The sequence below is a fragment of the Spea bombifrons genome, chromosome 2 (genome assembly GCF_027358695.1).
Source record: "Spea bombifrons isolate aSpeBom1 chromosome 2, aSpeBom1.2.pri, whole genome shotgun sequence".
In the NCBI taxonomy this organism is placed as follows: domain Eukaryota; kingdom Metazoa; phylum Chordata; class Amphibia; order Anura; family Pelobatidae; genus Spea; species Spea bombifrons.
This window is the reverse complement of record NC_071088.1, coordinates 140810680-140838547: the sequence shown is the minus strand read 5'-3', so window position 1 is coordinate 140838547 and position 27868 is coordinate 140810680. Positions and strand designations below refer to the sequence as shown.

General features: G+C 44.6%; 1 protein-coding gene across 1 annotated transcript; it reads left to right on the top strand.

Moving 5' to 3' along the window:
* The first annotated feature begins 1704 nt into the window (after positions 1-1704).
* Positions 1705-22902, top strand: LOC128474421 (zinc finger protein 420-like). The gene is made up of 12 exons (XM_053456753.1): positions 1705-1826; positions 15469-16147; positions 16275-16401; positions 17020-17597; positions 17729-17804; positions 18138-18577; positions 19007-19040; positions 19440-19900; positions 20334-20388; positions 20838-21274; positions 21845-21968; positions 22291-22902. Exons 2-12 carry the CDS (start codon positions 15527-15529, stop codon positions 22896-22898), a joined length of 3561 nt encoding a protein of 1186 aa, XP_053312728.1. The 5' UTR covers positions 1705-1826; positions 15469-15526; the 3' UTR covers positions 22899-22902.
* The last annotated feature ends 4966 nt before the right edge of the window (positions 22903-27868 follow it).

The following is a 27868-nucleotide window of genomic DNA, read 5'->3' as shown; positions in this document are numbered from 1 at the left end:
GTAATAGCGTTTCGTAACATAACCTGGTCATTATATCGGGGAATACGGGGGTAGACATAACAAAGCCTTTGCTCCAGCAGGAACGTATAGAGGGTTTTTAAATTATGCCCATGCAAAGGGTAAAAGCCCAAAGTCGCGGAGCTCCATGGCATTCGTTGGATCCCAGGGGCAGATGAAGGACGAGTGGTACGTCGCCTCCTTTCCACTGGCTCAGCAGTAAGAGGAACTGTGCCACCGGCATCGCTGTCAGAAAACCGACCTGCGTCAAGGTCCGACACAGTGCCAGTCTCACTACCATCAGAGGCAGATGCCAACATGGCGTAACCCTCTTCAGCACCATAATGCTCCTTCATTATCAAAAAAAACTAAAGCGAACTCCTAACACAAACAAATTCTGGATATTTGAGGGAACAGAACCAAAACTACCACTAACATTTTTTTTTTTTTTACAAAGTATTTTAATTCAAAATAATCAAATAAGAAAATTAATGAAGTGACAAAAAGCAATGAAATAATGAGATAACTGTGAGAATAATCGCTCAGTAACACACAGAGCCTCCTCTCCGACACAAGATCAAAGTGACACTGAGGAAGAGCTTGGGCTTCGCTGGGTCAGTGAGTGTCGTTTTTTGGGATGCGACATTTTCACAGCGACCACATAACTGTTTTCAAAAGAAATACTGGATGATCCAGGTCTGCCTGAACTACCAAAGAAACCAGGAGCAACCCTGGGCTTGCCTAAGTTTTACTTTACTGAGAGGGTGATAGATAAGCGGAGCAGCCTCCCAGCAGAGGTGGTAGAGGGTAATATAGTGAGGGTATTAAACATGCATGGGATAGGCATAAGGCTCCTGAATCTAAGACGAGACCAATGACTGATGCAGGTGGTTTTAGGTGGGCGCTCCGTCTCCGTCTCGCTCGTGTCTCTGTAACGAGAGAAATAGAAGAAGCTGAATCGGATGAAGAGAAGTCAGAGGGTTTAGCGGAAGGTCCTGCCTGTTGGACTCAGAACCTTAGAGGTCTCTTTTTCAGATACCGAATGCTTTTATGTCATTTTTTTCTTTGTTGGCCCAACAATAGGTACGACATTCAATTAAAGAGACCCCCAAAGGGCAGTAAGGGGCCTCCGAGGGTTTATAGGCAGTGTCGTGTGATTTAGTTGCCCTCTCAGATTAAAGGGCTGCTGCGGCCGCTGACGCATAAAGCTGGTGGGCTCTTTATGCGACGTCCCCTCCGCAGATGCTTCAGGGGATTCTGCATTTGCCCCTCCCCCCAGCACTGGCTCATCAAACGATCTGAGTGGAGGGTCTGATGAGATCCCCTACATGCAGGCATGGAAATAGTATTCATTAAAGTGAGTGGAGAAGTTTCCTGCCGGGCGACCAATCAGGGGAGTGACAAAAATAATTTCTGATAAGCCAGAAAAAAGGGGAAAATGGACATGCTAAACAGGGACACTTGGGAAAGAGGGACTGGTCTGACTCAAAAGGGCCACTTGGCAGGTATACTAGAGGACATCGCCATTGCTGCATCTGATCCCTTTTCCTTTAACGCGCGGAACATCAATTCAGGCGGAACTACAGACGCGGCTCACTGCTCAGGCGGCGGAGGGACAGTAAAAGAAAACGGACCAAGCAGCCCAGAGCATGCTGGGAGGTGTAGTTCAGCTGCTTTGATTGGGTCTACGTACCGGAAGTGGGTGGTGTCGAAAACCCGGTCAGGCCGCTGCTGGAGGAGAGAGCAGCTGCTCACCGGATACCGGACAGACCGGGAGGGGAGGGATTTGGGAGTGCGCACCGGACGCAGCAGGATATGGGTGGAGAGAGGTGAGAGCCCGACAGGGGCGGGACTTACCGAGGGGCGTGGATTAATATACCCTCTGCTATAAATATCTCCCTCTATACAGTATATACAGGGGGTCCTAATACCCGGTAATATAAATACCCCTCTATACAGTATATACAGGGGGTTCTAATACCCAATTATATAAATACCCTTCTATACAGTATATACAGGGGGTTCTAATACCCAATTATATAAATACCCTTCTATACAGTATATACAGGGGGTCCTTATACCCAATAATATAAATACCCCTCTATACAGTATATACAGGGGGTCCTTATACCCAATAATATAAATACCCCTCTATACAGTATATACAGGGGGTCCTTATACCCAATAATATAAATACCCCTCTATACAGTATATACAGGGGGTCCGAATATCCAGTAATATAAACACCCCTCTATACAGTATATACAGGGGGTCCTAATACCCAATAATTTAAATACCCCTCTATACAGTATATGTATAGGGGCTTCTTATACCCAATTATATAAATACCCCTCTATACAGTATATACAGGGGGTCATAATACCCAATAATATAAATACCCCTCTATACAGAATGTACAGGGGGTTCTAATACCCGGTAATATAAATACCCCTCTATACAGTATATACAGGAGGCTTCCAATACCGGGTAATATAAATACCCCTCTATACAGTATATACAGGGGTCTTCTAATACCCGGTAATATATATACCCCTCTATACAATATATACAGGGGGCTTCTAATACCCAGTAATATAAATACCCCTCTATGCAGTATATACAGGGGCTTCTAATACCCAATTATATAAATACCCCTCTATACAGTATATACAGGGGGCCCTTATACCCAATAATATAAATACCCTTCTATACAGTATATACAGGGGGTTCTAATACCCAGTAATATAAATACCCCTCTATACAGTATATACAGGGGATCCTAATACCCAATAATATAAATACCCCTCTATACAGAATGTACAGGGGGTCCTTATACCCAATAATATAAATACCCTTCTATACAGTATCTCCCAAAAGTCAGTCCACCCCTCGCATTGCTGTAAATATGTTATTATATCTCTCATGTGATAACGCTGAAGAAATGATCTCTGCTACAATGTAACGCAGCGAGTGTACAGCCTGTATAACAGAGTAACTTTACTGCCCCTCAAATATACCCCAACACACAGCCATTAACCCCTCAAATATAACCCAACACACAGCCATTACCCCCTCATATACCCCAACACACAAACATTAACCCCTCAAATATAACCCAACACACAGCCATTAACCCCTCAAATATAACTCAACACACAGCCATTAACCCCTCATATACCCCGACGCACAGCCATTACCCCCTCATTTACCCCAACACACCCATTAACCCCTCATATACCCCAACACACAGCCATTAACCCCTCATATACCCCAACACACAGCCATTAACCCCTCAATATAACTCAACACACAGCCATTAACCCCTCAAATATAACCCAACACACGGCCATTAACCCCTCAATATACCCCAACACACAGCCATTAACCCCTCAAATATACCCCAACACACAGCCATTAACCCCTCAAATATACCCCAACACACAGCCATTAACCCCTCAATATACCCCAACACACAGCCATTAACCCCTCAAATATACCCCAACACACAGCCATTAACCCCTCAAATATAACCCAACACACGGCCATTAACCCCTCAATATACCCCGACACACAGCCATTAACCCCTCATATACCGCAACACACAGCCATTAACCCCTCAAATATACCCCAACACACAGCCATTAACCCCTCAAATATACCCCAACACACAGCCATCAACCCCTCAATATAACCCAACACACAGCCATTAACCCCTCAATATACCCTAACACACAGCCATTAACCCCTCATATATAACCCAACACACAGCCATTAACCCCTCATATATAACCCAACACACAGCCATTAACCCCTCAAATATAACCCAACACACGGCCATTAACCCCTCAATATACCCCAACACACAACCATTAACCCCTCAATATACCCCAACACACAGCATTAACCCCTCAAATATACCCCAACACACAGCCATTAACCCCTCAAATATACCCCAACACACAGCCATTAACCCCTCAATATACCCCAACACACAGCCATTAACCCCTCAATATACCCCAACACACAGCCATTAACCCCTCAAATATAACTCAACACACTGCCATTAACCCCTCAAATATAACTCAACACACTGCCATTAACCCCTCAAATATAACCCAACACACTGCCATTAACCCCTCAAATATAACCCAACACACTGCCATTAACCCCTCAAATATAACCCAACACACTGCCATTAACCCCTCAAATATAACCCAACACACTGCCATTAACCCCTCAAATATAACCCAACACATCGCCATTAACCCCTCAAATATAACCCGACACACTGCCATTAACCCCTCAAATATAACCCGACACACGGCCATTAACCCCTCAAATATAACCCAACACACGGCCATTAACCCCTCAAATATAACTCAACACACGGCCATTAACCCCTCAAATATAACCCAACACACGGCCATTAACCCCTCAAATATAACCCAACACACGGCCATTAACCCCTCAATATAACCCAACACACGGCCATTAACCCCTCAATATAACCCAACACACGGCCATTAACCCCTCAATATAACCCAACACACGGCCATTAACCCCTCAAATATAACCCAACACACGGCCATTAACCCCTCAAATATAACCCAACACACAGCCATTAAACCCTCAAATATAACCCAACACACAGCCATTAACTCCTCAAATATAACCCAACACACAGCCATTAACTCCTCAAATATAACCCAACACACAGCCATTAACCCCTCAAATATAACCCAACACACAGCCATTAACCCCTCAATATAACCCAAAACACGGCCATTAACCCCTCAAATATAACCCAAAACACGGCCATTAACCCCTCAAATATAACCCAAAACACGGCCATTAACCCCTCAAATATAACCCAACACACGGCCATTAACCTCTCAAATATAACCCAACACACGGCCATTAACCCCTCAATATAACCCAACACACGACCATTAACCCGTCAATATAACCCAACACACAGCCGTTAACCCCTCAATATAACCCAACACACATTAACCCCTCAAATATAATCCAACACACAGCCATTAACCCCTCAAATATAACCCAACACACAGCCATTAACCCCTCAATATAACCCAACACACAGCCATTAACCCCTCAAATATAACCCAACACACAGCCATTAACCCCTCAATATAATCCAACACACAGCCATTAATGTCTAACACCACGGCAACAAAAGTGAGTACACCCCTAAGTGGAAATGTCCAAATTGGGCCCAAAGTGTCAATATTTTGAGTGGCCACCATTATTTTCTAGCCCTGACTTAACCCTCTTGGGCATGGAGTTCACCAGAGCTTCACAGGTTGCCACTGGAGTCCTCTTCCACTCCTCCATGACGACATCACGGAGCTGGTGGATGTCAGAGACCTTGCGCTCCCCACCTTCCGGTTGAGGAAGCCCCACAGATGCTCAATAGGGTTTAGGTCTGGAGAGATGCTTGGCCAGTCCATCACCTTTACCCTCAGCTTCTTTAGCGAGGCACTGGTAGTCTTGGAGGTGTGATTGGGGTCGTTCTGTTGGAATACTGCCCTGCGGCCCGGTCTCCGAAGGGAGAGGATCACGCTCTGCTTCAGTATGTCACGGTACATGTTTGCATTCATGGTTCCCTCAATGAACCGTAGCTCATGCAGGCCCAGACCATGACATTCCCACCACCATGCCTGACTGTAGGCAGGACACGCTTATCTTTGTACTCCTCTCCTGGTTGCCGCCACATGCTTGACACCATCTGAACCAAATACGTTTATCTCGGTCTCATCGGACCGCAGGTCGTGGTTCCAGTAATCGGTGTCCTTCGTCTGCTTGTCTTCAGCAAACATTTTGCGTCCTTTCTTGTGCATCATCTTTAGAAGAGGCTTCCTTCTGGGACGACAGCCATGCAGACCAATGTGATGCGGTGTGCGGCGTATGGTCTGAGCACCGACAGGCTGATTGGGCCCAATTTGGACATTTCCACTTAGGGGTGCACTCACATTTGTTGCCGTGGTGTTAGACATTACTGGTTGTGTGTTGAGTTATATTTGAGGGGACAGTAAAGTTACACAGGCTGTACACTCACCCCCTCAGTATATACAGGGGGTCCTTATAACCAATAATATTAATACCCCTCTATACAGTATATACAGGGGGCCCTTATACCCAATAATATAAATACCCCTCTATACAGTATATACAGGGATCCTAATACCCAATAATATTAATACCCCTCTATACAGTATATACAGGGGGCCCTTATACCCAATAATATAAATACCCCTCTATACAGTAAATACAGGGATCCTAATACCCAATAATATAAATACCCCTCTATACAGCATATACAGGGGGTCCTTATATCCAATAATATAAATACCCCTCTATACAGTATATATAGGGGGTCCTTATACCCAATAATATTAATACCCCTCTATACAGTATATACAGGGGGCCCTTATACCCAATAATATAAATACCCCTCTATACAGTATATACAGGGGGTCCTAATACCCAATAATATTAATACCCCTTTATACAGTATATACAGGGGGTTCTAATACCCAATTATATAAATACCCCTCTATACAGTATATACAGGGACTTCTAATACCCAATAATATAAATACCCCTCTATACAGTATTGTTGGTTGAATTAATGGTCGAATTCTCCTCAGAAAGAGTTTTCCTTTATTTAGATCATGCGCAGAATCGAGACAAGGCACACAACACACATACATCGAAGCGCTGTCTGATTACATGTTTGAATTACATGGTTTATATAACCTCTTATCTACTTCTAATTGCATGCATCATTCTGATTGGTTACTTTTCAAGCAGGTTACACCTCTTTAAGCTGCATAATTAAGAATGGCCTAGACTTGACCCTTTGCACATATATATATATATATATATATAGAATAACATAGAGTAGGCGTGTTGGCGGGAACTCGTGCATATATCATAGACTAGAGATTTTCTACTTCCTTATATCTTTGTCAGCAAATAATATTTACGATAACATAAACATTTTTCCAACAAGTATATACAGGGGGTTCCTAATACCAAATCATATAAATACCCCTCTATACAGAATATACAGGGGGTCCTTATACCCAATAATATAAATACCCCTCTATACAGTATATACAGGGGGTTCCTAATACCCAATAATATAAATACCCCTCTATACAGTATATACAGGGGGTCCTTATACCCAATAATATAAATACTCTATACAGTATATACAGGGATCCTAATACCCAATAATATAAATACCCCTCTGTACGGTATATACAGGGGTTCCTAATACCCAATAATATAAATAACCCTCTATACAGTATATACAGGGGGTTCCTAATACCCAATAATATTAATACCCCTCTATACAGTATATACAGGGATCCTAATACCCAATAATATAAATACCCCTCTGTACAGTATATACAGGGGTTCCTAATACCCAATAATATAAATACCCCTCTATACAGTATATACAGGGGGTTCCTAATACCCAATAATATAAATACCCCTCTATACAGTATATACAGGGGTTCCTAATACCCAATAATATAAATAACCCTCTATACAGTATATACAGGGGGTTCCTAATACCCAATAATATAAATACCCCTCTATACAGTATATACAGGGATCCTAATACCCAATAATATAAATACCCCTCTGTACAGTATATACAGGGGTTCCTAATACCCAATAATATAAATACCCCTCTATACAGTATATACAGGGGGTTCCTAATACCAAATCATATAAATACCCCTCTATACAGAATATACAGGGGGTCCTTATACCCAATAATATAAATACCCCTCTATACAGTATATACAGGGGGTTCCTAATACCCAATAATATAAATACTCTATACAGTATATACAGGGGGTCCTTATACCCAATAATATAAATACTCTATACAGTATATACAGGGATCCTAATACCCAATAATATAAATACCCCTCTGTACGGTATATACAGGGGTTCCTAATACCCAATAATATAAATAACCCTCTATACAGTATATACAGGGGGTTCCTAATACCCAATAATATAAATACCCCTCTATACAGTATATACAGGGATCCTAATACCCAATAATATAAATACCCCTCTGTACAGGGGGTCCTTATACCCAATAATATAAATACCCCTCTATACAGTATATACAGGGGGTCCTAATACCCAATAATATAAATACCCCTCTATACAGTATATACAGGGGGTCCTTATACCCAATAATATAAATACCCCTCTATACAGTATATACAGGGGGTTCCTAAAACCCAATAATATAAATACCCCTCTATACAGTATATACAGGGGGTCCTTATACCCATTAATATAAATACCCCTCTATACAGTATATACAGGGGCTTCTAATACCCAATAATATAAATACCCCTCTATACAGTATATACAGGCGGTCCTTATACCCAATAATATAAATACCCCTCTATACAGTATATACAGGGGGTCCTTATACCCAATAATATAAATACCCCTCTATAGAGTATATACAGGGGGTTCCTAAAACCCAATAATATAAATACCCCTCTATACAGTATATACAGGAGGCTTCCAATACACAATAATATAAATACCCCTCTATACAGTATATACAGGGGTTCCTAATACCCAATAATATAAATACCCTTATATACAGTATATACAGGGGCTTCTAATACCCAATTATATAAATACCCCTCTATACAGTATATACAGGGGGTTCCTAATACCCAATAATATAAATACTCTATACAGTATATACAGGGATCCTAATACCCAATAATATAAATACCCCTCTGTACAGTATATACAGGGGTTCCTAATACCCAATAATATAAATACCCCTCTGTACAGTATATACAGGGGGTTCCTAATACCCAATAATATAAATACCCCTCTATACAGTATATACAGGGGGTCCTTATACCCAATAATATAAATACCCCTCTATACAGTATATACAGGGGCTTCTAATACCCAATAATATAAATACCCCTCTATACAGTATATACAGGGGGTCCTTATACCCAATAATATAAATACCCCTCTATACAGTATATGCAGGGGCTTCTAATACCCAATAATATAAATACCCCTCTATACAGTATATACAGGCGGTCCTTATACCCAATAATATAAATACCCCTCTATACAGTATATACAGGGGGCCCTTATACCCAATAATATAAATACCCCTCTATAGAGTATATACAGGGGGTTCCTAATACCCAATAATATAAATACCCCTCTATACAGTATATACAGGGGGTCCTTATACCCAATAATATAAATACCCCTCTATACAGTATATACAGGGGGTCCTTATACCCAATAATATAAATACTCCTCTATACAGTATATACAGGGGGTCCTTATACCCAATAATATAAATACCCCTCTATACAGTATATACAGGGGGCCCTTATACCCAATAATATAAATACCCTTCTATACAGTATATACAGGGGGTTCTAATACCCAGTAATTTCAATACCCCTCTATACAGTATATACAGGGGATCCTAATACCCAATAATATAAATACCCCTCTATACAGCATATACAGGGGCTTCTAATACCCAATAATATAAATACCCCTCTATACAGTATATACAGGGGATCCTAATACCCAATAATATAAATACCCCTCTATACAGTATATACAGGGGCTTCTAATACCCAATAATATAAATACCCCTCTATACAGTATATACAGGGGGTCCTTATACCCAATAATATAAATACCCCTCTATACAGTATATACAGGCGGTCCTTATACCCAATAATATAAATACCCCTCTATACAGTAAATACAGGGGGTCCTTATACCCAATAATATAAATACTCTATACAGTATATACAGGGGGTGCTTATACCCAATAATATAAATACCCCTCTATACAGTATATAAAGGGGGTCCTTATACCCAATAATATAAATACCCCTCTATACAGTATATACAGGGGCTTCCTAATACCCAATAATATAAATACCCCTCTATACAGTATATACAGGGGGTCCTTATACCCAATAATATAAATACCCCTCTATAGAGTATATACAGGGGGTTCCTAATACCCAATAATATAAATACCCCTCTATACAGTATATACAGGGGGTCCTTATACCCAATAATATAAATACCCCTCTATACAGTATATACAGGGGGTCCTTATACCCAATAATATAAATACTCCTCTATACAGTATATACAGGGGGTCCTTATACCCAATAATATAAATACCCCTCTATACAGTATATACAGGGGGCCCTTATACCCAATAATATAAATACCCTTCTATACAGTATATACAGGGGGTTCTAATACCCAGTAATATAAATACCCCTCTATACAGTATATACAGGGGCTTCTAATACCCAATAATATAAATACCCCTCTATACAGTAATACAGGGGATCCTAATACCCAATAATATAAATACCCCTCTATACAGTATATACAGGGGCTTCTAATACCCAATAATATAAATACCCCTCTATACAGTATATACAGGGGGTCCTTATACCCAATAATATAAATACCCCTCTATACAGTATATACAGGCGGTCCTTATACCCAATAATATAAATACCCCTCTATACAGTAAATACAGGGGGTCCTTATACCCAATAATATAAATACTCTATACAGTATATACAGGGGGTGCTTATACCCAATAATATAAATACCCCTCTATACAGTATATACAGGGGGTCCTTATACCCAATAATATAAATACCCCTCTATACAGTATATACAGGGGCTTCCTAATACCCAATAATATAAATACCCCTCTATACAGTATATACAGGGGGTTCCTAATACCCAATAATATAAATACCCCTCTATACAGTATATACAGGGGGTTCTAATACCCAATTATATAAATACCCCTCTATACAGTATATACAGGGGGTCCTTATACCCAATAATATAAATACCCCTCTATACAGTATATACAGGGGGTTCCTAATACCCAATAATATAAATACCCTTCTATACAGTATATACAGGGGGTTCTAATACCCAGTAATATAAATACCCCTCTATACAGTATATACAGGGGATCCTAATACCCAATAATATAAATACCCCTCTATACAGTATATACAGGGGCTTCTAATACCCAATAATATAAATACCCCTCTATACAGTATATACAGGGGATCCTAATACCCAATAATATAAATACCCCTCTATACAGTATATACAGGGGCTTCTAATACCCAATAATATAAATACCCCTCTATACAGTATATACAGGGGGTCCTTATACCCAATAATATAAATACCCCTCTATACAGTATATACAGGCGGACCTTATACCCAATAATATAAATACCCCTCTATACAGTAAATACAGGGGGTGCTTATACCCAATAATATAAATACCCCTCTATACAGTATATACAGGGGGTTCCTAATACCCAATAATTTAAATACCCCTCTATACAGTATATACAGGGGCTTCTAATACCCAATAATATAAATACCCCTCTATACAGTATATACAGGGGGTCCTTATACCCAATAATATAAATACCCCTCTATACAGTATATGCAGGGGCTTCTAATACCCAATAATATAAATACCCCTCTATACAGTATATACAGGCGGTCCTTATACCCAATAATATAAATACCCCTCTATACAGTATATACAGGGGGCCCTTATACCCAATAATATAAATACCCCTCTATAGAGTATATACAGGGGGTTCCTAATACCCAATAATATAAATACCCCTCTATACAGTATATACAGGGGGTCCTTATACCCAATAATATAAATACCCCTCTATACAGTATATACAGGGGGTCCTTATACCCAATAATATAAATACTCCTCTATACAGTATATACAGGGGGTCCTTATACCCAATAATATAAATACCCCTCTATACAGTATATACAGGGGGCCCTTATACCCAATAATATAAATACCCTTCTATACAGTATATACAGGGGGTTCTAATACCCAGTAATTTAAATACCCCTCTATACAGTATATACAGGGGATCCTAATACCCAATAATATAAATACCCCTCTATACAGCATATACAGGGGCTTCTAATACCCAATAATATAAATACCCCTCTATACAGTATATACAGGGGATCCTAATACCCAATAATATAAATACCCCTCTATACAGTATATACAGGGGCTTCTAATACCCAATAATATAAATACCCCTCTATACAGTATATACAGGGGGTCCTTATACCCAATAATATAAATACCCCTCTATACAGTATATACAGGCGGTCCTTATACCCAATAATATAAATACCCCTCTATACAGTAAATACAGGGGGTCCTTATACCCAATAATATAAATACTCTATACAGTATATACAGGGGGTGCTTATACCCAATAATATAAATACCCCTCTATACAGTATATAAAGGGGGTCCTTATACCCAATAATATAAATACCCCTCTATACAGTATATACAGGGGCTTCCTAATACCCAATAATATAAATACCCCTCTATACAGTATATACAGGGGGTCCTTATACCCAATAATATAAATACCCCTCTATAGAGTATATACAGGGGGTTCCTAATACCCAATAATATAAATACCCCTCTATACAGTATATACAGGGGGTCCTTATACCCAATAATATAAATACCCCTCTATACAGTATATACAGGGGGTCCTTATACCCAATAATATAAATACTCCTCTATACAGTATATACAGGGGGTCCTTATACCCAATAATATAAATACCCCTCTATACAGTATATACAGGGGGCCCTTATACCCAATAATATAAATACCCTTCTATACAGTATATACAGGGGGTTCTAATACCCAGTAATATAAATACCCCTCTATACAGTATATACAGGGGATCCTAATACCCAATAATATAAATACCCCTCTATACAGTATATACAGGGGCTTCTAATACCCAATAATATAAATACCCCTCTATACAGTAATACAGGGGATCCTAATACCCAATAATATAAATACCCCTCTATACAGTATATACAGGGGCTTCTAATACCCAATAATATAAATACCCCTCTATACAGTATATACAGGGGGTCCTTATACCTAATAATATAAATACCCCTCTATACAGTATATACAGGCGGTCCTTATACCCAATAATATAAATACCCCTCTATACAGTAAATACAGGGGGTCCTTATACCCAATAATATAAATACTCTATACAGTATATACAGGGGGTGCTTATACCCAATAATATAAATACCCCTCTATACAGTATATACAGGGGGTCCTTATACCCAATAATATAAATACCCCTCTATACAGTATATACAGGGGCTTCCTAATACCCAATAATATAAATACCCCTCTATACAGTATATACAGGGGGTTCCTAATACCCAATAATATAAATACCCCTCTATACAGTATATACAGGGGGTTCTAATACCCAATTATATAAATACCCCTCTATACAGTATATACAGGGGGTCCTTATACCCAATAATATAAATACCCCTCTATACAGTATATACAGGGGGTTCCTAATACCCAATAATATAAATACCCTTCTATACAGTATATACAGGGGGTTCTAATACCCAGTAATATAAATACCCCTCTATACAGTATATACAGGGGATCCTAATACCCAATAATATAAATACCCCTCTATACAGTATATACAGGGGCTTCTAATACCCAATAATATAAATACCCCTCTATACAGTATATACAGGGGATCCTAATACCCAATAATATAAATACCCCTCTATACAGTATATACAGGGGCTTCTAATACCCAATAATATAAATACCCCTCTATACAGTATATACAGGGGGTCCTTATACCCAATAATATAAATACCCCTCTATACAGTATATACAGGCGGACCTTATACCCAATAATATAAATACCCCTCTATACAGTAAATACAGGGGGTGCTTATACCCAATAATATAAATACCCCTCTATACAGTATATACAGGGGGTCCTTATACCCAATAATATAAATACCCCTCTATACAGTATATACAGGGGGTTCCTAATACCCAATAATATAAATACCCCTCTATACAGTATATACAGGGGGTTCCTAATACCCAATAATATAAATACCCCTCTATACAGTATATACAGGGGGTTCTAATACCCAATTATATAAATACCCCTCTATACAGTATATACAGGGGGTCCTAATACCCAATAATATAAATACCCCTCTATACAGTATATACAGGAGGCTTCCAATACCCAATTATATAAATACCCCTCTATACAGTATATACAGGGGGTCCTAATACCCAATAATATAAATACCCCTCTATACAGTATATACAGGGGGTTCCTAATACCCAATAATATAAATACCCCTCTATACAGTATATACAGGGGGTCCTTATACCCAATAATATAAATACCCCTCTATACAGTATATACAGGGGGTTCTAATACCCAATTATATAAATACCCCTCTATACAGTATATACAGGGGGTCCTTATACCCAATAATATAAATACCCCTCTATACAGTATATACAGGGGGTCCTAATACCCAATAATATAAATACCCCTCTATACAGTATATACAGGGGCTTCTAATACCCAGTAATATAAATACCCCTCTATACAGTATATACAGGGGATCCTAATACCCAATAATATAAATACCCCTCTATACAGTATATACAGGGGGTCCTAATACCCAATAATATAAATACCCCTCTATACAGTATATACAGGAGGCTTCCAATACCCAATTATATAAATACCCCTCTATACAGTATATACAGGGGGTCCTAATACCCAATAATATAAATACCCCTCTATACAGTATATACAGGGGGTTCCTAATACCCAATAATATAAATACCCCTCTATACAGTAAATACAGGAGGCTTCCAATACACAATAATATAAATACCCCTCTATACAGTATATACAGGGGGTCCTTATACCCAATACCCCTCTATAGAGTTGGATGTGCGGAGTGAAGGAGAGCGTGGAGTCATGTGGTCCCGGTTATTGGGGGGCCGCAGTCTCAGTGTGAGAACAGAATCCGAGGCTTGGGAAGTCTGCGGATTTAACCCCCTGTTTCCCGGGGCTTTGTGTGTGTGACTGGGTACTGAAGCATAGTGCGGAGCCGCTGGGCAAGCCAGGAACCGGGAGAACCGGCAGGGGGGCTGGAGGGCGGCATGTCTAAATATTAATACAGAATAAACCCAGAACCCACCGGTAGATCGGCCCCCGGCGACCCCCATCTGGTCGCCCCTTTCTCCTGCTGTAAAGACTCAAACCTTAATCAGTCGTTGGTCTCGTCTTAGATTCAGGAGCCGTATGTCTATCCCTTGCGGGTTTAATACCCTCACTGTATTACCCTCTACCACCTCTGTTGGGAGGCTGTTTCACTTGTCTTATGTACAAAAAAAAATTCTGATATTGTTACAATAATTAAATATTTGTTCATTTCCCGCTCTAGGCTCGCGCTGCTGGTTGATGACCTTCCTTGTCTCCTCTCTAGGAACTGAAGGGCAGCCATGGAGGACAAGAACGTGGAGACGGACAGGGTGAAGACGGAGCCTCCTGAGTTCATGCCTGACCAGGAGATGCAGCTGCAGGAACAGCTCAAGTGTGAACCCCAGACCGACGGGGGCGGCGCCGTGCTGGCGGGGCCCATGGACTGCCTGACGGAATACAACTTAGGGACCCAGTTGACCGTGGAGCAGGAGATCCAGATCGGGGACGGCGCGCCTCCATGTCTGGACTACAACATGAGCTACAGGAAGGGCCCCAAGCCGAGGCAGCGCAGGTTGTCGGGAGAGCGGCATTTCAGCTGCGGGAAATGCGCCAAGAGCTTCCTGCGCGGCACCGACCTGGCCAAGCACGAGAAGTCCCACGCGGACGAGCGCACCTTCAGCTGCAACATATGCGGGAAGAGCTTCCGCAGACACACGTCCCTCCTCATCCACGCGCGGATCCACACCGGCGAGCGGCCCTACCAGTGCGCCCAGTGCGGCAAGAGCTTCGTCCAGCGGCAGCACCTCACCACCCACCAGAGGACTCACACCGGCGAGAAGCCCTTCCAGTGCATCGAGTGCGGCAAGGGCTTCCGCTGGAGGTCGGAGCTGCTCAAACACCAGAAGGTCCACGCCGACAAGGTAGGTACCGGCCACAGGAGCTTCAAAGTGGGAGTAAGGGACGGATTATGTTGCCATGTCAGCGACGTATTGCGTCGTCGTAGTAACGGATGCGGACTGGCCGGTAATGCGTCTTTCTGTTTTTCAGCCTGCGGTGGGATTTGACGACCTGGCGTCGTCTTTCTCCAAGGAGGAGTGGATGGAGTTGGAGGAATGGCAGAAGGAGCTCTACCGAAACGTCATGAAAGAGACCTCCGAGACCTTAATATCTCTTGGTAAGGCTTATGGGGTTTATTGTGCCGGCAGTAATTGAGATATTGTTTGAAATTAGCGAAGAGACAGACGAGACCGCAGGCGGACAGAGGGAACCCACAATGTAAAGTGACCCGGCTTTTAGGGAAGGAACAGCTGTGTGTATATATACATAAATATATGTCTGGCTTGGGGAGAGAAAAAGGGGAAGGAGATGGGAGAGAGAGGAGGGATGGGAGGGATAGGGGAGAGAGAAGAGAGACAGGAGATGGGAGTGAAGAGAGAGACAGGGGGAGGGGGACGATGGAGAGAAGAGGGAGGGGATGGGGAGAGAGACGGAATGGGAGAGAGGGATGGGGAGAGAAGAGATAGATGTGGTAGGAGAGACTCTAAAATACATAAAGGGATAAATGACAGGAGGGAAATTTATTTCAGTCGAGGAGAAAAGTTACAACAAGAGCCCGGAATCTAACACTAGACATGTTTCACAGTCACCGGTGAGACCCCTTGTAGACAGTTGTGCGGGGCCGAGGTGCCGGATTAACCCTTCGCGTTATTGTGGACCTGCAAGCGTTCATATGAAGTGCCTCGGCCTCTTTTAATGTCGCTGTCTAATCGCGTTTGTCCTCCTTGATGACCAGGAGAAGGCTTGGTGGAGAAGGCCATCGGTGAGAAGAACGTGGATGGTCTGGACTGCGCTGCCAACTTATCTGCGGACTGCGCCGGTAATTTGCCCCTCTGTCCGGAGGGCGCAGTGGCCTGTAGCAACCAGCTGGGCGGAGGGGAAGGTCAGCCGGCGGAAGGGAAAGCCGCGGCATTTACTGAGGGGGTGGACAAGATCCGCATGAAATTTCTAGACCGTTCTTGCATCTCCAAGGCGGAGCGGGCGCACGCGTGTGCCGAGTGCGACAAGGTCTTCTACAACAAGCGGACGCTGAAGGCCCACCTGCGGGCTCACCTCGGGGAGCGCTCCTACATCTGCAACGTGTGCGGCAAGTGCTTCCGGAGACACACGTCCCTCCTCATCCACGAGCGCATCCACACCGGCGAGCGGCCCTACCAGTGCGCCCAGTGCGGCAAGAGCTTCGTCCAGCGGCAGCACCTCAACACCCACCAAAAAACCCACACGGGCGAGAAGCCCTTCCAGTGCCTCGAGTGCGGCAAGGGCTTCCGCTGGAGGTCGGAGCTGCTCAAACACCAGAAGGTCCACGAGGAGGAGGTACGCGCCGTCCGTCCGCCGGGTTGAGCTGCGCCGGTAGCGCGGTGTGTAACACGCGGCAGGTGATCTCGGTGCGTGTCGGTTCAGTGCACGCGTGTCCATCGCTCCGTGTAACACGTGTTTGTTTTCAGGTAGCAGACGTCTCCATAAAGGAAGAAGGCGGAGATTACGCAGCCGGTGAGAATGGCGAACTCTGTGAGAGCGCAGGTACGGGATCCGGGAACAAACTGGAGCAAACGTCTCTGGAACGTGGCCCCTGGTTGCATTACATATATGATGTATGTATAGCTTCTTACCGGTACCCAGCCTCTGATGTATGTTACTGGGCAGGATAGGTAACCAGGCACCCTACCAATGGTTAATCTTAAACACCCATGCAGGGTACGGGGTCCATACCGAAGCCTGATGGGGTCTATAAACACAGAGAGGGCAGGTGGGGGCATTTGTGGACACTTAGCAGGGCAAACAGAGGGTCGAGGGCAGGTTTCAGCTCGGGCACAGGGACGCTCTCGTTAATTCTTGCATCTTTTTTCTTTCTAGGAGGGGAAGATTCCAAACCCCTCGCCAAAGCCCCCCAGAACACGGGCAAATGTGCCAACAAACGACCCCGCGCCACAGGCCATCCCTGCGCCCCCAAAGCCGACAAGGCGCACGCGTGTGCCGAGTGCGACAAGGTCTTCTACAACAAGCGGACGCTGAAGGCCCACCTGCGGGCTCACCTCGGGGAGCGCTCCTACATCTGCAACGTGTGCGGCAAGTGCTTCCGGAGACATACGGCCCTCCTCATCCACGAGCGCATCCACACCGGCGAGCGGCCCTACAAGTGCCTGCAGTGCGGCAAGAGCTTCGTCCAGCAGCAGCACCTCACCACCCACAAGAAGACGCACACCGGCGAGAAGCCCTTCCCCTGCGGCTTGTGCGGGAACAGTTACCGCTGGAGGTCGGAGCTGGCCAAACACCAGAAGGTCCATGAAGAGGAGGTAAGCAGAGGGTCTGGGGGTCTCAGAGAACGGGGGGAGGAAACACGGAATCCGATGTGTCCGATGCAGACCCCATGGGAACCTTCCTCGGGTCCGTCCGTCGGAAGGAGCTTGCCGTAACTTGGACAGATCGCGAGGTTCTCCTCGTAAGATGAGCTTGTGAAACAAATGGCCTAATACCCCGAGAAAAGGTTCAGGACACCGGGGGTAGATTCCGGGCACTGGGTGCGGAGCCCCCCACGTCGCCTACAAAGTATGTTCAGGGCTATCACTTTATCCCACTTACTGTAACATCGCTACGGAACCTGCAGGCGCCATATAAATAAATGTAACCGCAGGGAGCGGTTCTTACCCGCCCCGGGGCTTTAAACCTGGCGCAGAGAGGGGGGAGAATCCTCGGGGTAACATTCTGGTCTTTCTGTTTTGTAGAACTTGGCAAACGGCTCTGAAGATGGAAAGTCAGGTACGGAGATCTCACCCCAATCCGGATTTTGGGGCAGGACTCGGTGCGCTGCGCGAGTTATTGGCTGCTGTCAGTCAGGGTATTTTGGGTGGAAGGCTGTAGATTACTGATATATGCACCAGGCTCACATGTTGTACCGCACTGGGGAATATGATGGCGACATAGCAATCACCCCGTCGGCCGCGCTGTTTGCCAGGCAGTGGCTGACGGATCGAGGAGACGTCGGGTTTCAGGGAAAGTGTCCTGGGGCAGAAGTGGGAGGATGGGGGGTAAGGACATGGAGCATGCCTATGGGCAGTAGACTGGGGCAAAGTAAAGGGGGTAAGTGTTAGGGGCATGTGAGGGAAGGGTAATGGGTTGGAGGGCTCCCCGTCCTGACTCTCCAAATTCTGTTTTCAGAGGCCTCGGGTAGAAAGCGCCGGTACCGGCATGTGGAGAAAGCGGCCATGGGCGCCCTCGAGAGGGGCAAAGCGCTGGGGAAGAGGGCGAGACTGCTCCTGCGGCAGCGGGCACAGAAAGGAGAGCGCACCCATTCCTGCCCGGAGTGCGGCAAGAATTTTATCAACAAGAGGACGCTTCGCACCCACCAGCGGGTCCACACGGACGAGCGCTCCTACATCTGCAACGTGTGCGGCAAGAGCTTCCGCAGGCACACGTCGCTCCTCATCCACGAGCGCATCCACACCGGCGAGCGGCCCTACCAGTGCGCCCAGTGCGGCAAGAGCTTCGTCCAGCGCCAGCACCTCACCACCCACCTGAAGACGCACACCGGCGAGAAGCCCTTCCAGTGCGCCGCGTGCGGGAAGGGGTACCGGTGGCGCTCCGAGCTGCTCAAACACCAGAAGGTGCACAGCGAGGAGGTGCGTGGCCTGCGCTTCAGCCGTTATACGATGGGGGTTTATGTCACGTGGTACCCGGGGCAGACAAACTCTGTGTCACCTGATACCCGGGGCAGACAGACTCTGTGTCACCTGATACCCGGGGCAGACAGACTCTGTGTTACCTGATACCCGGGGCAGACAGACTCTGTCACCTGATACCCGGGGCAGACAGACTCTGTGTCACCTGATACCCGGGGCAGACAGACTCTGTGTCACCTGATACCCGGGGCAGACAGACTCTGTGTCACCTGATACCCGGGGCAGACAGACTCTGTGTCACGTGGTACCCGGGGCAGACAGACTCTGTGTCACGTGGTACCCGGGGCAGACTCTGTGTCATGTAGTAGCCGGGGCGCTCTTGGTCTCTCGTGGCCCCGTGTGGTTGTATCACCTCGTTTTGTTGATGTTTCAGAGTCTGTTGGCCGGAGCGGACCCCACGTGTAAGACTGAAAAGGGGAATTTCCTGGGTGAGTTTCCTTCTGCGTGGGGCGGCTGAGTGTTTGTTTTGCGTCTCTGTGTTTGTGCATTGTCTGTGAATAAGGAACACTCTGGGTCGCAGATATTCAGAGCGGGGGTAGTAAGAGATAGCCACGGGGTAGTAAGAGATAGCCACGGGGTAGTAAGAGAGTCATTGGTGTAGTAAGAGAGAGTCACGGGGTAGTAAGAGAGAGCCACGGGGTAGTAAGAGAGAGCCACGGGGTAGTAAGAGAGTCATTGGTGTAGTAAGAGAGAGCCATTGGGGTAGTAAGAGAGAGCCACGGGGTAGTAAGAGAGAGCCACGGGGTAGTAAGAGAGTCATTGGTGTAGTAAGAGAGAGCCATTGGGGTAGTAAGAGAGAGTCATTGGGTTATTAAGAGAGAGCCACGGGGTAGTAAGAGAGAGCCAGGTCTGATCCAGAGGCTCTTTATTCCCGCAGATGACGACTGGAAGGCGATTAATGGAGTTCACGCGCCGCTGGACGTGGACTCACGTGGACCCGCGGGTCAGAGCGATGGTCCTGCGCTCGCCGGGCCGGAGCGGCTCCTCCCGTGCACGCAGTGCGAGAAGACGTTCCTGCGCGGCTCTGACCTGGTCAGGCACCAGAGGACCCACCTGGGCGAGAGACCGTACGTCTGCAACCAGTGCGGCAAGTGCTTCCGGCGGAACACGTCGCTCCTCATCCACGAGCGCATCCACACCGGCGAGAGGCCCTACCAGTGCGCCCAGTGCGGCAAGAGCTTCGTCCAGCGCCAGCACCTCACCACCCACCTGAAGACGCACACCGGCGAGAAGCCCTTCCCCTGCAACATCTGCGGCAAGAGCTACCGATGGAGGTCGGAGCTGGCCAAACACCAGCGCGTGCACGGCGGCGAGGTACGTGGGCTGCTGCCACCACGCGGAGCCTGTAGAGACCTCTGGGACCCACGGGTGTGAAGAAGGCATTGGGTGGCCCCTCGAGACCTTCTAGGCCTGTAGATAATTATTTGTATTATTATGTATTGTTTTATATAGCGCCATCATATTCCGTAGTGCGGAACAACGGGTAGACATAACGAGTAGTATAGAAAAACAATTTGGCTTCAGGTGAGGAGGGCCCTGCGCGCAGGAGCTTACACTCTAGGGGGTAAAACGCAGCATAAGTCTGTATGAACAGTTTTTGAGATGTTTGGCTTAAAAGTAAGAGACAATTTGAGCTCCGGGGAGCTGAGATCGGCGGCAGCCGGTGGCAGAACCAGTATTACCGGATCGAGTTCCCGTCTCTCCTTACATCTCCCTAACCTAAACAGCAATTTAGGGGGAGAGATAAATTAACGGGGAGGAATAATCCTGCAGATTAGTTAGGATGGCGGTATCTTAGTCTGGTGAAGGTGGTGAATGACTTGCTGGCACTTCGGTCGCGCTCCAGGCCGGCTGCACCGAGTAAGACGTGCGTTTGTGTTGCAGAGCGCCGTGACCTTCGAGGACGTGGCCGTGTGCTTCTCCGAGGACTGGAAAGATTTGGAGGAATGGCAGAAGGAGCTGTACCGGAACATGATGAAGGAGAGCGCGGATTCGCCCGTATCCCTGGGTACGAACCTCGCTGGCAGGGACTGGGTTAACCTGCTAATGTCTGGATCTCCGGATCCCTTTTACTTTACTGAGAGGGTAGTAGATGAGTGGAGCAGCCACCCAGCAGATGTGGTAGAGGGTAATACAGTGAGGGTATTAAACATGCATGGGATAGGCATACGGCTCCTGAACCTAAGACGAGACCAACGACTGATGAAGGTCGGAAAGGGGGCGATCTGCCGGTGGGTTTCATGTGAGCCGTGCTGACGTTTTGGATGCTGTTTGGGACGGCCGGGTGTACAGACAGCGTATTCACTTCTCGTTTGTGTTTCCACCAGCAGGCGACGTTTGGATTCATAAGAACGGGAAGGAGCCGGGAAGGAATCCCGAGGAGCAGGAGGCCTCCGAGTCCAAAGACAATCGTCTGGGCGCTGGCCCCGGCGCAGGCGTGGACATTCCTCTGCGGGACTTCTCCGGCAATCACCTCCCGGGAGAGGAACCTCACACCTCGGCCGACGGCCTCCGAGGCTTCCGGAACAGCCTGCCTTTCCTGGAGCAGCGCCGGCTCCCGCGCGAAAAGCTCTTCTCGTGCAGCGAGTGCGAGAAACGTTTCGCCCGCAGCTCGGATCTCCTGAAACACCAGCGAAGCCACCAGGCCGTCGAAAAGCCCAACCTCTGCAACGAATGCGGGAAGGTATTCCGCCGGCGCACGGCGCTCATCATCCACAAGCGCATTCACACGGGCGAGCGGCCCTACAAATGCAAGCAATGCGGCAAGAGCTTCGTGCAGCGGCAGCACCTCACCACCCACGTGAAAACTCACACCGGGGAGAGGCCCTATCCCTGCAACCTGTGCGGGAAGAGCTACCGATGGCGGTCAGAGCTGCTGAAGCATCAGAAGGTCCACGGCGAGATGCTGCCGGCCCCGGCGGGGTTCGCACAAAGCTGAGAGCGCGCCGCCGGTTGGCGAGATCCAGGACGTGAGCGTCCAGCCGGCGAGATCCAGGACGTGAGCGTGTGGCCGACCATTAGGATTGAGAGCGGTCGCCCCTTCCACGGGCCGCTCTGACCCTCTCGCCAAGCTGTGGCCCCTACAGGGCGTCTGTGAAGCAGCCGCGCGGCAGAATCTGGAACGCCTTCTTCTGCCGGAGTTTTAAGGCGTCTGTGAATTTGTGTCTTCGTGAAACGGCAGCTCGTTTCTGGCCAGTAGCCCCCCGCTGCCCCTGCGCGTCTTCTCACCGAGACTTTGATGCGTGCTGCCGACGTGTGGCCTTGTCGGGTTCCCCTCGTCTCTTCCGCCAGCGACTCGCGTTAAATGACCTCAGCTTCCTAAGAGCGAGGGCCGGGATCTCATCCAGTGCAATAGCCAAAATTACTGATGCCAAACGCGCCGCCAGCCCCCGAGAACGTTACTGTCGGAGCGGGTCTGCCAGGGGCGAGTGTGCGGCGCTTTACACACGCGTGTGTATGTGCAGAGAGCGAGGCGTGTCTCCCTCGGTGCATAAACACGCTGTACATATTGGGAATGTTATTTTTACAGTCTGTGTACAGTAAACGTTGTATGTTCTGTTTCCGCTGTGTGTACGCGATGTGGGGGTCCAGCTCACGCTGAGCGTGAGGGACTTGTGCGCAGCAACGTCCGGAGGCTCCAAAGTGACGTTTATCCCTCCGCGGCCCGTCTCATCCTGGCACCTTCAGTGACGCGACCTCGTTTAGCCCCCGACTCATCCTGCGGTCAGGGCCCTCAGTGCCTAACGTCTCGTTCGTGGGTAATTGAACTCGCTTTCGTCAACCCAAACAGAACCAGGAGGAACAGAGGCTTCGGGGCAGTGGATCAAAAACTTGTTGGAAGAATTGTCCTGTTACCCCTCCTGCTCGGCTGGAGGAGCCCCGGTGCCCCCTCCTTGCGTGTCTTACACCAGGCGGCGGGGTATTTTAAGTGACTGTTTTATTGATGTCAATGTACTTGGTCTCCTAAGTGTTCATTCTGTGTGGTTGTTGTGTAATCTTATTGAAGTTGCGTTGAGATGAGTCGCCCCGGCCGTGTTCTTTGCTTTACGCTCGATCCTAATGCGCCCCAGTGGGTTCATGAACAGTGAAATGCGATGGGATAGTAATGGCCCCCAGGCCAAGGCCCTGTACGTGTAAAAAAATGTCAAACATATAATATGAGAAACATAGGGAACTATAAGGACGGGATTAGTTATACGGCCGGAGAGTATATAATATATAATATGAGGAATATACAGGATATAACGGGTTATAAGGACGGGATTAGTTATACGGGGGGAGAGTATATAATATATAATATGAGGAATATACAGGGATATAACGGGTTATAAGGACGGGATTAGTTATACGGCCGGAGAGTATATAATATATAATATGAGTAATATACAGGATATAACGGGTTATAAGGACGGGATTAGTTATACGGCCGGAGAGTATATAATATATAATATGAGGAATATACAGGATATAACGGGTTATAAGGATGGGATTAGTTATACGGGGGAGAGTATATAATATATAATATGAGGAATATACAGGATATAACGGGTTATAAGGACGGGATTAGTTATACGGCCGGAGAGTATATAATATATAATATGAGGAATATACAGGATATAACGGGTTATAAGGACGGGATTAGTTATACAGCCGGAGAGTATATAATATATAATATGAGGAATATACAGGATATAACGGGTTATAAAGACGTGATTAGTTATACGGCCGGAGAGTGTATAATATATAATATGAGGAATATACAGGATATAACGGGTTATAAGGACGGGATTAGTTATACGGCCGGAGAGTATATAATATATAATATGAGGAATATACAGGATATAACGGGTTATAAGGACGGGATTAGTTATACGGCCGGAGAGTATATAATATATAATATGAGGAATATACAGGATATAACGGGTTATAAGGACGGGATTAGTTATACGGCCGGAGAGTATATAATATATATAATATGAGGAATATACAGGATATAACGGGTTATAAGGACGGGATTAGTTATACGGCCGGAGAGTATATAATATATAATATGAAGAATATACAGGGATATAACGGGTTATAAGGGTGGGATTAGTTATACGGCCGGAGAGTATATAATATATAATATGAGGAATATACAGGATACAACGGGTTATAAGGACGGGATTAGTTATACGGGGGAGAGTTTATAATATATAATATGAGGAATATACAGGATATAACGGGTTATAAGGACGGGATTAGTTATACAGCCGGAGAGTATATAATATATAATATGAGGAATATACAGGATATAACGGGTTATAAAGACGTGATTAGTTATACGGCCGGAGAGTATATAATATATAATATGAGGAATATACAGGATATAACGGGTTATAAGGACGGGATTAGTTATACGGCCGGAGAGTATATTATATATAATATGAGGAATATACAGGATATAACGGGTTATAAGGACGGGATTAGTTATACGGGGGGAGAGTATATAATATATAATATGAGGAATATACAGGGATATAACGGGTTATAAGGACGGGATTAGTTATACGGGGGAGAGTATATAATATATAATATGAGGAATATACAGGGATATAACGGGTTATAAGGACGGGATTAGTTATACGGGCCGGAGAGTATATAATATATAATATGAGGAATATACAGGATATAACGGGTTATAAGGACGGGATTAGTTATACGGGGGGAGAGTATATAATATATAATATGAGGAATATACAGGATATAACGGGTTATAAGGACGGGATTAGTTATACGAGGGGAGAGTATATAATATATAATATGAGGAATATACAGGATATAACGGGTTATAAGGACGGGACTAGTTATACGGTGGGAGAGTATATAATAAATAATATGAGGAATATACAGGGATATAACGGGTTATAAGGACGGGATTAGTTATAAGGGGAGGAGAGTATATAATATATAATATGAGGAATATACAGGATATAACGGGTTATAAGGACGGGATTAGTTATACGGGGGAGAGTATATAATATATAATAGGAATATACAGGATATAACGGGTTATAAGGACGGGATTAGTTATACGGGGGGAGAGTACATAATATATAACATGAGGAATATACAGGATATAACGGGTTATAAGGAGGGGATTAGTTATACAGGGGGAGACTATATTATATATAATATGAGGAATATACAGGATATAACGGGTTATAAGGACGGGATTAGTTATACGGCCGGAGAGTATATAATATATAATATGAGGAATATACAGGATATAACGGGTTATAAGGACGGGATTAGTTATACGGCCGGAGAGTATATAATATATAATATGAGGAAGATACAGGATATAACGGGTTATAAGGACGGGATTAGTTATACGGCCGGAGAGTATATAATATGAGGAATATACAGGATATAACGGGTTATAAGGACGGGATTAGTTATACGGGGGGAGAGTATATAATATATAATATGAGGAATATACAGGATATAACGGGTTATAAGGACGGGATTAGTTATGCGGCCGGAGAGTATATAATATATAATATGAGGAATATACAGGGATATAACGGGTTATAAGGACGGGATTAGTTATACGGGGGGAGAGTATATAATATATAATATGAGGAATATACAGGATATAACGGGTTATAAGGACAGGATTAGTTATACGGGGGAGAGTATATAATATATAATATGAGGAATATACAGGATATAACGGGTTATAAGGACGGGATTAGTTATACGGCCGGAGAGTATATAATATATAATATGAGGAATATACAGGATATAACGGGTTATAAGGACGGGGTTAGTTATACGGGGGAGAGTATATAATATATAATATGAGGAATTTACAGGATATAACGGGTTATAAGGACGGGATTAGTTATACAGCTGGAGAGTATATAATATATAATATGAAGAATATACAGGGATATAACGGGTTATAAGGACGGGATTAGTTATACAGCCGGAGAGTATATAATATATAATATGAGGAATATACAGGATATAACGGGTTATAAGGACGGGATTAGTTATACTGGCCGGAGAGTATATAATATATAATATGAGGAATATACAGGGATATAACGGGTTATAAGGACGGGATTAGTTATACGGGGGAGAGTATATAATATATAATATGAGGAATATACAGGGATATAACGGGTTATAAGGACGGGATTAGTTATACGGGCCGGAGAGTATATAATATATAATATGAGGAATATACAGGATATAACGGGTTATAAGGACGGGATTAGTTATACGGGGGGAGAGTATATAATATATAATAGGAATATACAGGATATAACGGGTTATAAGGACGGGATTAGTTATACGGGGGGAGAGTACATAATATATAATATGAGGAATATACAGGATATAACGGGTTATAAGGACGGGATTAGTTATACGGGGGGGAGAGTATATAATATATAATATGAGGAATATACAGGATATAACGGGTTATAAGGACGGGATTAGTTATACGGCCGGAGAGTATATTATATATAATATGAGGAATATACAGGATATAACGGGTTATAAGGACGGGATTAGTTATACGGGGGGAGAGTATATAATATATAATATGAGGAATATACAGGATATAACGGGTTATAAGGACGGGATTAGTTATACGGCCGGAGAGTATATAATATATAATATGAGGAATATACAGGATATAACGGGTTATAAGGATGGGATTAGTTATATGGCCGGAGAGTATATAATGTATAATATGAGGAATATACAGGGATATAACGGGTTATAAGGATGGGATTAGTTATACGGGGGGAGAGTATATAATATATAATATGAGGAATATACAGGATATAACGGGTTATAAGGATGGGATTAGTTATACGGCCGGAGAGTATATAATATATAATATGAGGAATATAC